The following is a 14,071-nucleotide window of genomic DNA, read 5'->3' as shown; positions in this document are numbered from 1 at the left end:
GGTGGATGATGGAGGAGGGGTAAAGAAGGGAGGTAAGGGAGGGGTTCCCCGAGGGAGGGACTTGGCACGGGCGCGCAGCCCTGGTGCCCACCGGCCATCCATGCATCCATCTCCCTGGTGCCTCCCCGCGGCCAGTGAGGTGGCTCCCTCCTGCCCCCCTCCCCAGGCCCCTCACGGTCACCCCATCCCGATGCCGGCAAGCCGGGGGACCCTGCGTGTCCCGAGATCAAGATCCAGCTGGAAGCGTCTGAGCAGCACAGCCCACAGCTGGTACGTGCCGCCACGGGGGGACTGGCTGGGCCCGTGCGGCCAGCCTAAAAGCTGCCCCGTGGGAACGCTCCCCCACGAGACAGTTGGCCCTGGGGGAAAGGGGACAGTTGTCCAAGGGGACCGGGGGTGGGCGCCGGGACCAAGAGGTCCCCCGAGCCAGGAGGGGCTGGGTTCATCTGGCCCGGACACAACCCGTGTCTTCTGCTTATCTGTGTCTCCTGCCCCGTGTCTTCATCTGTCCTCTCACCTGCGTCGCCGGCACTCTGTGCAGGGCTGTTAGCCAGGCTCCCGCTCTGAAGGTGAAACTGAGCAGGTCAGACCCAGTCCCCGGCTCTTGTTTGGTGGGGAGAGGGCAGGAGTGGGCAGGAAGGGGGTGGTGGCTCCTCCCTGTCCCTCTGCCAGACTCCCCGGGCTGAGAGCGATGTGTACCTGGATTCAAATCCTCTGCCACTCGGATGCTGGGTAGGACTCGGGGAGGGCGCTGGCTCCTCTCTGAGACTCTGTTTCCTTCTCTGTGCAGTGGGGCCAATCCGTGCTGCCTCACCTCGGCCCACGAACTGCGGGCAGGAGTTGTTGGGAGCCTGCAAGGCGCTTGGGAATTGCGTGGAGGGAGGGGCCTGCTGGGAGAAGATTCCCAGTGGGACCAAAAGACCCAGAGAGAGCCCGGGCCTGCAGGGGCGGCCCCTCCCCCTCCCACTTCCGTCTCCCTGCTTCGTGGTGTGTTCATCTCCCTTTCCCCTGCAGACGAGGCCGCAGAAGCACCAGGTGAAGATGCTGTGGCAAGTCCAGGTGGATAGGACCTCTGCCCCCAAGGCCAGCACCAGCCTGTGGGCTGCCCCCTGCCCCCACCTTGGCCACCCTGCTGGGCTGTCTCTGCGGGGCGGAGCCATCCAGACCTGGGAGGGGGAAGCTGCTGGCATCATCCCCACTCCTGAGGCTGGGGCAGGCCGTGGTCAGTTGAAGCAGAATGCCAGGCCTGGCTTGCCCCCACTCCGGGCCCTTCATCACACCGGGGTGCCCTTCTGGACTCATGGGGATCAAGACGGGAGGGGAGGATCGAGATATCTCAGTGCGCACAGAGCCTACCATGGAGGCAGTGGGATGTGAAATGAGCACATAGGCTGGGAGTCCTGAGTCCTGGCTTCCAATTTGGGTTCTGCTTTGTGACTTTGGGCAAGTTGCTGTCCCTCTCTGGGCACCTCTGCTGCAAATGGACAAGATTATTTCAGAGGTCATTGAAGACTGTGATTCCATGCACCTGCCCCAGAATGGGGGGTTATCCTCCTAGGGCCCCCCATCGCCCTACCTTGCTTCTTGGGTTCCCTGGGACCCCAGGTGGGCTGAGGTGCTGGGAGCTGGCTATGCCTGTTGCCCCTCCTGGACCCTCAAGCTCTACCACAGATCTGCCGATCCCCTGTCCACTGCCTCCACCTGACAGACAAGTGACTCCCCTTAGGGGAAGGGGGACCTCCCTGGCTTCTCAGCCAGCACCCAGCTTAACCCCTGCCATCCCATGCTCTGGGCACTCTAGGTCGAGGGGTCTCAGCTGGCCTAGAGTTATGGGCTTCGCCTTTGCGCCCCCCGCCCAGCTCCCACGGAGAGGGCAGCCAGGCACAGCTGCTGTGAGCCCACATCCTTGTGTGTGTCTGTCCACACTTTTTAGGCACCACGCCAAAGGCCAGCCTTCCGGCCCCAACACCCATTTTGGAAGCCCCCGTGGTTGTGTGTATGTCAGTAACATTGTACAAAATAAATTCTATTTATCGCTATTGTACCCCGGGTTGGGCCTGGCTTGGTGTGAACCCTGCCTGGACCGACTCCAGACAGACCTTAGTGGTACTGAGGTACCAGCCTGTCTGTCCCCCTCACCCCACCCTTCAGAGCTGCTGTTAGGCTCCAGGGGTACCTCCACAGCCAAACCACAGGTTCTGTGACCACCAGGGTGCCTCCTCCCCATCGTGCTGCCCTTCCCCCCACTCTGTTCCCTGTCTGCAAGAGGGGGGAATGGGGGGGGCGTGTCCTGGTGCCATCTCGTATTAGCTGAGCGGCCTTCAGAAACTTGAGCCATGATTTCCACTTCTGTGAAATGGGAGCAGTATTATCTCTCCCAAAGGCTTGTGATGGGGGTTCCTTGAGCTGGTGTATATCAAACACCTGGCCCATGGTCTGGCACACAGTGGGTGCTCTGTGATTGCCTTCCGGCACTCCTTTCTGTTGCTCAGTGAAGCCCTAGAATTTTCTTGATATGGCCACCAGGGGGCACTAAGGGATAGCTTACCAGGACTGACGGGACCAGGAAAGGGGCTCACGGTGCTGGGCAGTTACAATTAAAGATACTGAGTGACGGGGGTGTTCACAAACCGGGGGCCCAGCCTGCGTGAGGTAGTCATGGAGAAGACTCTGAAGCAGGGGTGCCCAAGCATCCTGGAAAGGCCGAGGAAATTCCCTGGGGCAGGGAGCGGCAGGTGCAAATGTGTGGAGGAGAGTGCCTGGAATTGGGAAGATAGCAAACAGGATTTGTTTTTGTTTTTGTTTGTTTTTTTCAAGATTGTATTTATTTACTTAGTGCACATGAGCAGGGGTGGGGGGGGCAGTGGGCGAGGAGAGAGGGAATCCCAAGGAGACTCTGCGCTGAGCACAAAGCCGGACATGGGGCTCCATCTCACGATCCTGAGATCATGACCTGAGCCGAAATCAAGAGGCAGGCATTCAACTGATTGAGCCACCCAGGGGCCCCGCAAACAGTTCTGAGTGATGGGAAGGTGACAGGGTAGAGATGAGGCCAGGGCCATGTGGCCTTGAATGCCAGACCAAGGGGCCAGGGGTCTGTGCTCAGGGCAGCAGGGAGCCATGGAGGATTTGAAACCCGGATTGCCATAGACAAAAGCTGGGTTGCTGGTGGAGACCAGCTGGGCAGTGCCAGGCAGGTAAGGGAGGGTCAAGGAGACAGTCTTTGGAGACAGAGGGCAGGAGGACAGTGGGCAGGCCTGGAAGGACTGGGGAGCATGAGCGTCTGGGTGAAGGGCCTGATGGGATGTGGGGCTGGGGGAGGGGGGCATCCAGCCTGGGTACTGGGTAAGGGGGTCCCCTCTGAGGTGGGAGTGCAGGACGAAGAGTAACTTGGGGTGGGCACATGCCTTGGCCTTCCCGACAGCTTTGCGGAGTCCCCACTGCCTACCACAACCCCCACACCCTTCCCAGGACAGTGGTGAGCGCACCCCCCCAGGGGCTGCCATGCTTTTCCTGACAGTGGCGCTAGGATGTCTGGGGCCACCCAGGGGCTGTGACTCACGCTCAATTCTTAACCACACCCACCCGGTTTGGCTCCAGGCTGCCCTGGGCTCCGTGGGTCCCCTACCAACCCCACCCCCTCCCCTGCACAGCCTCACCCCAAACGCCCCCTCCCATCTTCTCCTCAGTCTCTTGCCCTGTCCCCCCCCCATCCGACCAGCGAAGGGCCGAAGGGCCGGCAGCCAAAGTTCAGCACCAAGGTCAAGAGCTTAGCTCTGAGTGCCTTTACCTCCTGCTCTGACTTGAGGCACGTGATTTGGGCTCTCTGGGCCTCAGTTTCCTCATCTGCACAGTGGGAGTGCTAATAGTTCTGACTTGGGTCCCTTGACATGAGGATTCAGGGGTGCAGCCCCAGCACGTGGTGTGCCCTAAAAACAGTGTGCCTGTTGGGGGACAGGGGCGATGATGAAACGGGGACCATAGCCATAAGCCACCTCAGAGGACGTGGGGTCGGCTCTCTGTGCGGAAGATGGAGTAGCGGGGGCCAGCCCGACACTGCTGTCCAGACCTGGGGAGAGTGTGATTGCTAGTGGCTCCCTTGAGCCCCAGCTCCCCGGCTTTGCTGGGACTCCACGGGGTTGAGCACCGCACCTGTGCACTTCCCCTCGAGCTCCGCAGCTGAGCTGGGGCGCTGGGGTCACAGACGCGCAACCTTCCTTTGCCTCTCGGCCTGCATGGTCCGTGCCAGACCCCCTCTGTGGCCAGGGCAGGCCTCTGGGCAGAGCATCAGGCGGAGCCCCACCCATCCCCAAGGTGGGGCCGGGGGAGGCTGAGGGTGAATCCGGCCTCCGGGATCAAAGTGTCCAACGCTGTTTCTCTTGTGGCCGCGCCAGCTCCATGCTCACTCTGGGTTCTGAGGTGGGGAGGGCGGGCCAGGACACTGACCCAAGGCTGGAATTAGGGCTTGGGTGGGGGGCACCGGGGTCTGGGAAGCCGTGGACTCTACTTAGAAATAACTCTGGTGTGGAAATGGCAGCCAGAGGTTCCTCCAGATGCAGGAGGCAAGAGGTCTCCTGTGGAGGGACTTGGGCTCCTGACGGAGCTGACACCCATCTCCCCTGCCTCCGAGCTGGTATCTGTCTCTCCAGGGCTCAGCTTCATTGCCTGTCAAAGGAGGACAAAGCCTCACCTATCGCTGTGAAGAGGCTGTCATGGTTTCTAAGGTACCTGGCATAAGACCCATGCCCACAAGGAGGGGTCCTTCCCTGTCCCGTAGCAGCTGGGGTGCCCATGGCCATCCATGGCTAACCCTGAGGTGACTTTGCCAAAGAGACGGCCGCAGGCCCAGGCCTGCCCACTGCCAGGGGACTGGGACCTGGACATTCTCTACTGCTTAGGCCACAGGGGGTACTTAGCCAGGGACCCTGGAATGTAGAGGTCCCTCCCTCACTCCCTGTACCCGCCCTGCCAAGGGGACAGCCAGGGACGGAGCCTCCTGAAATAACCAGATCTGGTTAGTGAGGCTAATTTTAAAAGCCACTCTGGCTACCCCATAAGCCCTTCTGGGAAGCCATGAATGTCCCTGTGTTGCGCCTGGGAAGCAGGGTGAGGGGAGAGCAGCAGGGGCTGGGGATGGCCTCCCACCCCTGACTGTTAGGGCGGGAGACCCCGAGCTGCCTCTCGCTGCCTGCCCATCCAGGACCCAGAGTCCCAAGTCCAATGTTGGGGTTCAGGGGCCCCAGCCTCTACCCTGATCCACTCAGGAAAAACCCTGGTGGGCTCTCAGGACCCTCCAGCCCCTGAGCTGGTTTCCACGAAGCAGTGCTGGGCAGGGAGGCCTTAGGCTCTCTGGCTCTGTCTTGGCTCTCTCCCACTGTTTCCATTGTTCACGCTCCCTGTCCCTTTCTCTCTGGGTCTCTGCCTCTGTCTCTGACACTTGAGGTCCCTCTTTGCGGGGGTGGCTCTGTCCCCCTCTCTCTGGGCCCATCAGGAAGGAGGCCAGACAGCATTCCTGACAGGCCATAGGCTGGAGCGTGCATACCAGGGGGAAGTGGGTGTCCACCTGGGGAACTAGGGGCCCGGTGGGGAGGACAGCAGTCCTGGAGGCGGACAGGAGCTGTAATGGGGCAGGCAGGGGCCATGTCCAGGCACGACGTGGGCCATCTGGACAGGCCAGGTGCCCGCAGAAGGAATGAGCCCCAGGGGTAGGGTTGCCAGATTTAGCAAGTAGAAACACAGAGCCCAGTTAAACTTGAATTTCAGATAAACAAGAAATAATTTTTAGTTTCAGTATACCTCATGCAATATTTGGGACATACTTATACTAAAAAATCATTCTTTGTTTATTTGAAGTTCAAGTTTAACTGGGCATCTTATATTTTATCTGGCAACCCTAGCCTGGGAGGCTCCAGGAGTGAGCCGAGAGGTTTCTCAGGAATGGCAGGTTTTAGAGCCAGTGGGAGCCCCAGCCTGGTGGGGCGAGCACAACCATACCCGGTCTCATGGTGGGGGCACACCTTCTGCCCACAGGGAGACTTCAATTTTCTGGGGGTGGGGACTATCCTTGGAAGCCCGGGGGCAGGAGGGGACCGTGACCCTGACACCTGGCACCCCATATGGAACCGCAGGCATCAGAAGGCAGGGTCTGTGTACGTTCCCCGCTGAGCCGCAGGGCCTAACCTGGGGCTGACACATAGTAGGGGCTTCATAAATATTTGCTGAATGAATGAAGAATCCGCTCACCCCATCCCCACGGGAATGGGGATGCTTGGCCAGCAGGGGGCTCCAGCAGCCTACCTCGCAAGCTCCTAGGAGCTAACTGGTGTGTGCAAGGCACCCATCCTGGGGGTTCCCCAAAGTGAGCTGCAGAAAGGGAGTGAAGGGCAGAGGGGCTGGAGAGAGGAGGCTGGTGTTTCCCTATGGCATCTGGGCCCCAGACTCCACTCTCAACTCGGAGTTCAGCCTGGGCAAGAGTGTGGTGGGGGGTGGGGACTAGGGCAGGGTGACCTCTGGCTTCTGGCATGGGGGGCTGCTTCGGACTAAGGAGGGGCAGGCCACAGAGGTGTTCTCAGGGCTCCTTAGTGTGGGCGCTCGGACAGCCGGCGGGATTCCTGGGACCTAGGTATTTGGGGACCCTTGTTTCTGGAGAGCTGAAATTGGCCTTTTCCTGTGGGCTATTAATCTCAGGAGACTTCCTGGAGGGATTGACTATGCTCTCCCACACCTCCCCAAGAACAGAGTCCCTTAAATAGCCTTTTCTTTTTTTTTTTTAAAGATTTTATTTATTTATTTGACAGAGATAGAGACAGCCAGCGAGAGAGGGAACACAAGCAGGGGGAGTGGGAGAGGAAGAAGCAGGCTCATAGCGGAAGAGCCTGATGTGGGGCTCGATCCCATAATGCCAGGATCACGCCCTGAGCCGAAGGCCAGACGCTTAACCGCTGTGCCACCCAGGCGCCCCTTAAATAGCCTTTTCATTCCCTGATTCATTCATTCATTCATTCATTCATTCATTCATTCATTCTCTAACTCACCCACCATCACCGCTTGCTGCGATGACCCCGCTTGGGATCTTGTGCTAAAAGGACCTTAGCAACTTGTCTGGGCTCAGCAGAAGCACACTTGTTCCAATGCCCGCACTGCCCCTGGCTCCCTGTGCAATCCTGGGCAAGAGACTGAGGACCTGGGCTTTGCCATCCCTGCAGTGGGGATGAGGCCCCCAGCTCCCTGCTGGGGTAGCTGAAGACAGAAGATGGTGCCTGCCCACATCAGGTGCAAGGGGGGGTGCTCATCCTGATCTGTGTTATTATTATCAGTGTCCTCCTTGGGAGGTCCCTGTGTGCCGGGCAGGGAGCTGCCACTGGCCCCAAGGCCCTGGCTTCACGGCCAGTGTCATGCCAAGGTTTCATCATCTCAGCCTCCATCCCTCCTTCTCAGGGAATGTCATCTCTTTCAAGGTACCTCTGGCCTCCAGATGCAGCCATGAATCTTTCCGGGGGAAAAACCAGAGGTGGGGACGGAGCTTGGAGTGGCCATCGGAAGACAGGGCTTGGGCCCGGCCCCCTCTAACCTGCAGTGTGAGCTGCAGCTTGTCTCTTCCCGCCCTCCTGGGTCTCAGTTTCCCCAGTTGTACAGTGAGGGGGTGGGGCTGGACACCCTCCCTGCCCTGGAAGGGGCCTTTCTGTGTGTCATCCTGTTAGTAACGGTTTAGCTCCGAGCCTATAATCACATCTGCCCTGGGAAGAACTAACACAGCGTTTCTTTAAATTGGGCTCTAATTGCGGCGTTTAGTGAAGTCAGATGCTCCCCATCCCCCAGCTGGTCTGAATCAGGGAGGTTGTCCCGACCTGCCCTGCCAGGCCCAGGAATCCCCTGGGATTGTTCTAGCTGTCATGGAGCCTGCGACAGGTCAGGGAATGATGTCTCCCAAGAACCCACTGTGTGTCAGGCCCTGAGCGGGCACTTTCCACCCAGAGGACTCTGGGTCATGTCTCTACGTCGGTGGGAGGCAGGGGCCCCTGAAACCACTTTTCAGAGAGGAAACTGAGGCACGGAGAAGTGTAGTCACTTACCCAAGGCTGCTCAGCTAGGATGTGGCAGCGTTCGGATTTGAACCCAGATCTGTTGGATTCCAGGGCGTTGTTCTCAGCCTGAAGCTGAGGAGCCACACCCCACCCCCAGCTTGGTCAAACCTCCCTCCTGGGGGGCTCTGCGGGGGCAGCAAGAGTCGCCCAAGCTCCCCCCCCCTCACCGGTCGCAGCTTTTTCTGTCCGCATGTGACCACAGCCACTCTGCTCCTTCCCCGCTGGTTGCGCCTGGAGAACAGGGTGTTGGTGGACGTGGCCAGAGGCAGCTCCCCTCTCCTCGGGTGGGGCAGGGGCCTGTGGTTTCCCTGTTTGTTCTGGAGATCCCAGCCGCTTCCCTAAGGAGACAGCTAGCGGTTCCCAGGCCACAGCCCCTCGGGTGGAGCCAGACCGCGGCTGGCCAGCCCAGGAGCACTGCCCGCCAGCCCCACTGGGCTCTGCCAGGCCCTGGCACTGGGTGGTCTGGGCAGGGGCCAGTGGGGGCTCGATCCAGGCTGCAGGACAGGAGCTGGGACTGGGGCCAGGCTCAAAGCTGCCCTGCCAGGGACTTGGAGGGGTTCTGAAGGCTGGGGATGGCTGGGCAAGGGGTAGAGACAGGCATGGGGCAAACGTTGCCTTGTGGGGAGCCCAGGAGGGAAGCCCAGTTCCATCTGAGGCCCTCAAGAGAAACACATTCACCCCCTCGAGGATTATCTCTGTTGGATGGCTTCAACTCAACCACGGAGCTGGTTGAGACAGGAGCCTACCTTAGAGCCCAGTGGAGAAGTCAAGGTGGGAGGCAGAAAACCATGATCCCAGCTCTGCCCTCCTCTGGACCTCAGTGTCTCCATCTGTACAATGGGAAGGGGACAGGAATCCATGCTTGACAAGAGCTCCTCCGCCTGGGTAGGTAGTAGTTGGGGGGTGGGTAGCGCAGGCTGGGAGGATTTCAGTTGTTCCCAGATTCATTTCCAGAAGCTTCTGGCATCACCTCCTCCCCGCCCAACGCACACCTTGGACGAAACCCAGAGGTGAGCACCTGCCAGAGTGGAAAGAGCTCCTGTGGATTTTGGAGTCTGACAGACCCCAGTTCAAATCCTGGCCACTGGCTGCCTGTCACCTTGGGCACATCGCATTCTCTCCGTGCCCTACAACTGTAATTGCCATCATGACCCTCCTTCTGTCTCCAGCTGAGCTCCTCCACTGAACTCCAGACTCTTCCTTCCCGACTACCTATGGGCATGTCCTCCCCCAAGTCCAATGGGCATCTCTAAGATAACGTGATCCAAACCACATCTGTATTTTCTCTCCAAATCTGCTCCCCCATAGCCATAAACGGCACTCCACCCAGGTGCTCAGGCCAAAAATTCAGGGGGCATCCCTGGTTCTGCTATTTCCTCTGCTCCCCACAGTGAGCCCATCAGCAAGCCCCGCTGGCTTTAACTCCCAAACATGTCTGGGATCCAGCTGCTTCCCGCCACCACCACACTTAGCTGGTCCAAGCCACCACCACCTCCACCCCCAGCGACAGAAAGTCCTCCAGCCTGCCCTCTAGCATCTACTCCTGGCATCCCCGGTCCCTCCTCTGCACAGCAGCCAGAGTGATATTTCCAGAGCATAAGCCGGACTACATCTCCCTCTGTGTCTAACCCAATTTACTGTGTAACTTCACACTGGCGTTTCACCCTCTCTGGGCTGCCTTCCTCCCTGGCCTCCAGCCCTGAGCTTTGTCTGGGGGACAGTGGCAAGAGGCCTGTGCCCCAGGAGATCCCTCAGGAGTAGAGAGCAGCCCCGCCCCCACCACCCCGCCACCCCGGCCAACCGTCCTCAGGGCGCAGCCTCTCCGCTGCCATTGTTTCCCAACCAGGTGACCTGAGTGGGCAGGAGGCTAATTCCAGGGCCCTCAGCCAGAGTGCCGGAGACCCTGGAGCCAGCCACCGTGGCCTGGGCAGGTGGAGGCAGGGGCTCTGCTGGAGGCCTCCAGGCATTCCTTACCAGGGTGAGGGCACCGGGCCCCACAGGACAGGATCTCCGCCAATGATGTCCCACCCCTGCCACCTTTGCAGTTACATTCCTGACCCCTCCTTGCCGCTCCGTACCCTGCCAAAAGGAGCGATGGGGAGATCAAATCCCCCACCTCGGGGCCACAGTGCTGGGCCTCACGCCCTCCTTCATCCCGTTAGTGGTGTGGCTTTGCATAAGTCATCAATTTCTCTCTGCTTCTGTTTCTTCATCTGGAAACTGGGGACAGACACAGTCCTGCCCTCTGGGAGGTGGGGGGGCAGAGATAAATGGGTTCAGTGCACTGTGAGGCACTAGGAACCGTGCCTGGCACTCTGGGGACACCATAGAAATGTTGTCGAGTGTGCCCGCAGCTCGGCTTCCAATGATCCTTGGCCTCTATTCCAATGGGTAGGAGGGACAGGTGCCCCTGGCTGGTGGTGGACCCCAACCTGTCTTGCCCCCCCCTTGGCTGGTGCAGCCCATGTCCACCCCATCCCGAGGCTGGCACAGAGGACCAAGAAGCCAGAAAAGGGCCTGGAGCCTTGCTCAGGGCAGCAGCACAAGGAGGCCCCAGGAAGCCACCCAGAAACTCCAGAAACTCGGGAGCCCAAATCCCCTTCTGAGAACTTAATCCCCCCAGCCCCCCCCACCCCCAACCCCAGATCGGCCATTGCTAGATCTTGCTGGGAGGTCTCGGGTTAGCCACCAGGGTTAATTATAAACTCCGGTGGCTTGGGGCTCTTACTACCCCATCAAAGAGCTTCTGCAGCTGATGGGGCCTGGGTTGTTTTCCTTGGAGAGATTAGCACCCAGAGGCCAGGGAGGGGACATGGGCTGGGAGTCAGGGGGACCTAGGTGCAACCTATAGCTGTCACTTTCAAGCCGCGGGCCCTGAGCAGCTCACCATGCTCTGCCAAGCCTCTCCTTTCTCTGCAAAATGGGAATGACGTCGCCTACCTCACAGGGTGGTGGGGGGAGCGTATGTGGCAAATGTACCCTCAAGGTGGCAACTTCACTGCCACGTCTTGGGGGCTTAGATGGGTGTGTGGTACGTAGTAGGCATGTTGGTCCCTCCTTCCCTCCGTCTCAGAGCAGACAATTTGCTGATGACTTATTCATTCGTGTGCTGGTCCGGCTTCCTCCTTGACAAACAGGAATGGGACTCTCAGGCCCCTATTTGGGGTTTGTTTCCCCCTCCCCGTCTCCAGGGCCCTGGTTTCTTCTGCTTGGTCTACTATAGTGGTTTCCTTGGGCAGCCAAGATAATCTTGCAAAAATGCTGCTCTCCCCCTAGCTCCCCAGGTGTTCACGGTCCACCTGCAGCTTCTAGGAATGGCATCTGAGACTTCCTGCCCATCTCTCCCCATGATGTCCTCTGAAGTCCCCTCTGTACCCTCATGTCCTACCTCAGTGCTCCTCGGCCTGTCAAGCCCCAGCTCACTTGTTGCCTTCCCTGCCTCTGTGCCTGCCCCACTGTGCTCCCTGCCACTTAGGTGCCCCTCCCTGCCCCCACAGCTTCTAGCTTCCCCGCTGCGCTGGGATGGCTTCTGGTGATGTGTCGTGAACAGGAGCTTTCCGAGGACAGAGCCTCTCCCGTTCCCAGAGGAAAGCAGGGGCCATGAGCTCAGTCTCCACCGGGACCAGAAGGGTAGCATCTGACCTAAGGTGCTTAGCATCAGAGTACCAAGAGCGCTGGGGACTGCGGTAAACAGGAGAGCCGTACCCTTGGATGCACAACCCCCTCTTGGCTCTGATCAGCCATTACCTTGCAGAAATGTGGGGCAGTAAAGCCACATCTTCCAATTTTTTCAAAAAAGTCAGAGACTTCATTTCCCAGCCTCTTGGGCATCTAGATGGGGTCTAGATGCGACTAGTTCTCACCAATGGACCATGAGGGGAAGTGATGCGCGTCACTTCTGGGAAGAAGTGGTTAAAAAGGATCCCTTCCCCCCAAACCCCCCCATTGATGTGCTCTGGTGAGACAGAGTATCCAGCCCTTGGAGGAGGGCAGAGCCACAAGGTGGAAAGAGCCTGGGTCCCTGTCACCTGACCGGAGGCACCACCAGATGTTTGAGATAGAAATAAACTCTTCAGGGTTATGTGGATGCATAGAGGTGGATTTGTCAGCTCCTCTTTGCTCTTCCTCCCATGAGAAAGCATCTGAGGGCATGGAAACCCCTGCTGGAGGCAGACGGTCACCCTTAGCTTCTAATGCGTGCTGGTGGGTGGAGCTGGGACCTCTGCCTACCACCACCCCCGCCCCCGCATGGATTCAATACAATAAAGGTGACAAGTAACCGGAGAGTCATCAGCTTGGGTGAGGGGAGCATGGGTGCCTGAGCACCACGGATTCATCTTGAAGCCCACTGTGCAGACTCGGGGTGGGAAGAGCTCCCTTGCTCCTCGTGGGAGCCGATGCTCATTATACACTCACGACTGCATGGGGCACCCCCCATTCAGGTGTAGGAAAGCTAAAGAACTTGCCCTCGTTCCTAGAGGCGTGCTCCCCCATCTCTCAGACTCCCAGTCCCTGTCTTCCAACCTCCTGGTGTATCCCAAGTTTAACAGATGCTGTTGGTGCCTCGTTCATATCCTCTGAGCATTTAATGTTCCAGCACATGCAGGGGCGTCGGGGGGAGGCATTCTCTCAGCCCCTCAACAGCAGGTTGGAAGTGCCAGAGTGTTCTCTTTCCAGGAAGCAGCCCTTAGCTAATGATGGAGTTGGGGAATAAATGCCCCAGCTCCCTCACCCAGCGGTGGGAAGACTGAGGTGTATCCTCTAGGGGGTCTCCCAGGTGGGCTGGAGCCCTAGTTGCCCTGAGGGCCATCTGCTTCCTAAGTTACCTTTGATCAGCTTCCTTCCTTTCCCTGTCCCACTTCCCCACTCTCCGCCTGGGGTCTTCTGGGCTCTTTTTACAAACCACTTGCAGGCACATCTCAGGGTCTGCCTTTGGGAAACCCAACCTAAGACACGAAGTACGGTTTGCACCCTGAGACACGTAAGTTGATTTCAGGTGGTGCTGGTGAACTGCTGAGACTTGACCACTTACCTGCACATTTAAACAAGTGTTTAGGAAATAACAGTAGAGACAGGACAAAAATCGGCAAGGTGGTTATGAAGGGTCTCTTTGCCCTGGACGGAATGTGAGCGTGTAGTTTTAATTTTCTAACCCGCCATCGGCGTGGCTGTGCCTCCCTTTTTGCCAGGACTGCCGGGAAGTTGAGAGAGAAACCTGCTCGATTGCATTTTCTCCCCAAAGGAGGGCCCCCTTCAGACATGGTCTGTCAGCTTTCCGAGCTCACACTTGACCCGTGTGAGTCACTAGCACTGGCCGCGTCACAACTTTGTTGGCAGGAGGTCGGAACTGTATTACAAACAGATGAAGGATGTCACTAAGTATAGGAGCTTGAAATGGAATGTAGCCCCACAACTTGGGGGACCTTGAGCCATCACACCACCTCTTGGACCCTCGGTCTCCTCATCTACAAATGTGGATGACGGGGGCCTACTTCCTAGTGGGGGGTCCAATAAAGCATCAAACACAGAGCTTGGCAGATGGTAATTGATCAACGTGAACGGTTAAGATGATTACCATTATAGGGGCTGTCATTCCAGTAAGGGAAGGAGCAAACATGGGGACCCTGTATACCCCAACATCAGGTGCAATCCTGAGTCTGGGACCCCAGGCCTGATCATCAGGAATGGAAAAGAGATCACAGTCACCAAGCCAGGCTGAAGCTCTGTGAAGGTAAGGGGTAGTCTGTGTGGTTCACCATAAAATTCTTAAGACCAGCTACAGTGCCTAGCACCTGCCCAACGCAGCTGACCTTGAACACGAGGGTGAGGGGTGCCAACTTCGTGTGCAGTCAGAAATCCATGTAGAATTTCTGACTTCCCCCAAATTGAACTACGAACAGCCTCGTACTGAACAGAAGCCTTACTGGTAATATAGTCAATTAACTGATATTTTGTATATTATACGTAGTACAGACTGTATTCTTGCA

General features: G+C 58.2%; 1 protein-coding gene across 9 annotated transcripts in view; it reads left to right on the top strand.

Moving 5' to 3' along the window:
- RAP1GAP (RAP1 GTPase activating protein) overlaps positions 1 to 2,044 on the top strand; it is a 46,706-nt gene extending 44,662 nt beyond the window's left edge. For 8 of the 9 annotated variants that reach the window (XM_019799975.2, XM_019799974.2, XM_034645918.1 and 5 more), the window contains 3 exons: positions 167 to 270; positions 542 to 583; positions 1,015 to 2,044. In XM_019799975.2, the coding sequence (XP_019655534.1) occupies positions 167 to 270; positions 542 to 550 (113 nt within the window). In that variant the 3' untranslated portion in view covers positions 551 to 583; positions 1,015 to 2,044. Of the gene's footprint in view, positions 1 to 166; positions 271 to 541; positions 584 to 790 lie in introns of all 9 variants that reach the window. The other variant, XM_034645913.1, reaches the window with a different exon arrangement.
- The last annotated feature ends 12,027 nt before the right edge of the window (positions 2,045 to 14,071 follow it).

The sequence above is a fragment of the Ailuropoda melanoleuca genome, chromosome 2 (assembly GCF_002007445.2).
Source record: "Ailuropoda melanoleuca isolate Jingjing chromosome 2, ASM200744v2, whole genome shotgun sequence".
NCBI lineage: Eukaryota > Metazoa > Chordata > Mammalia > Carnivora > Ursidae > Ailuropoda > Ailuropoda melanoleuca.
Note: the sequence above shows the minus strand (reverse complement) of the source record. Positions and strands in the feature narration are given on the sequence as shown.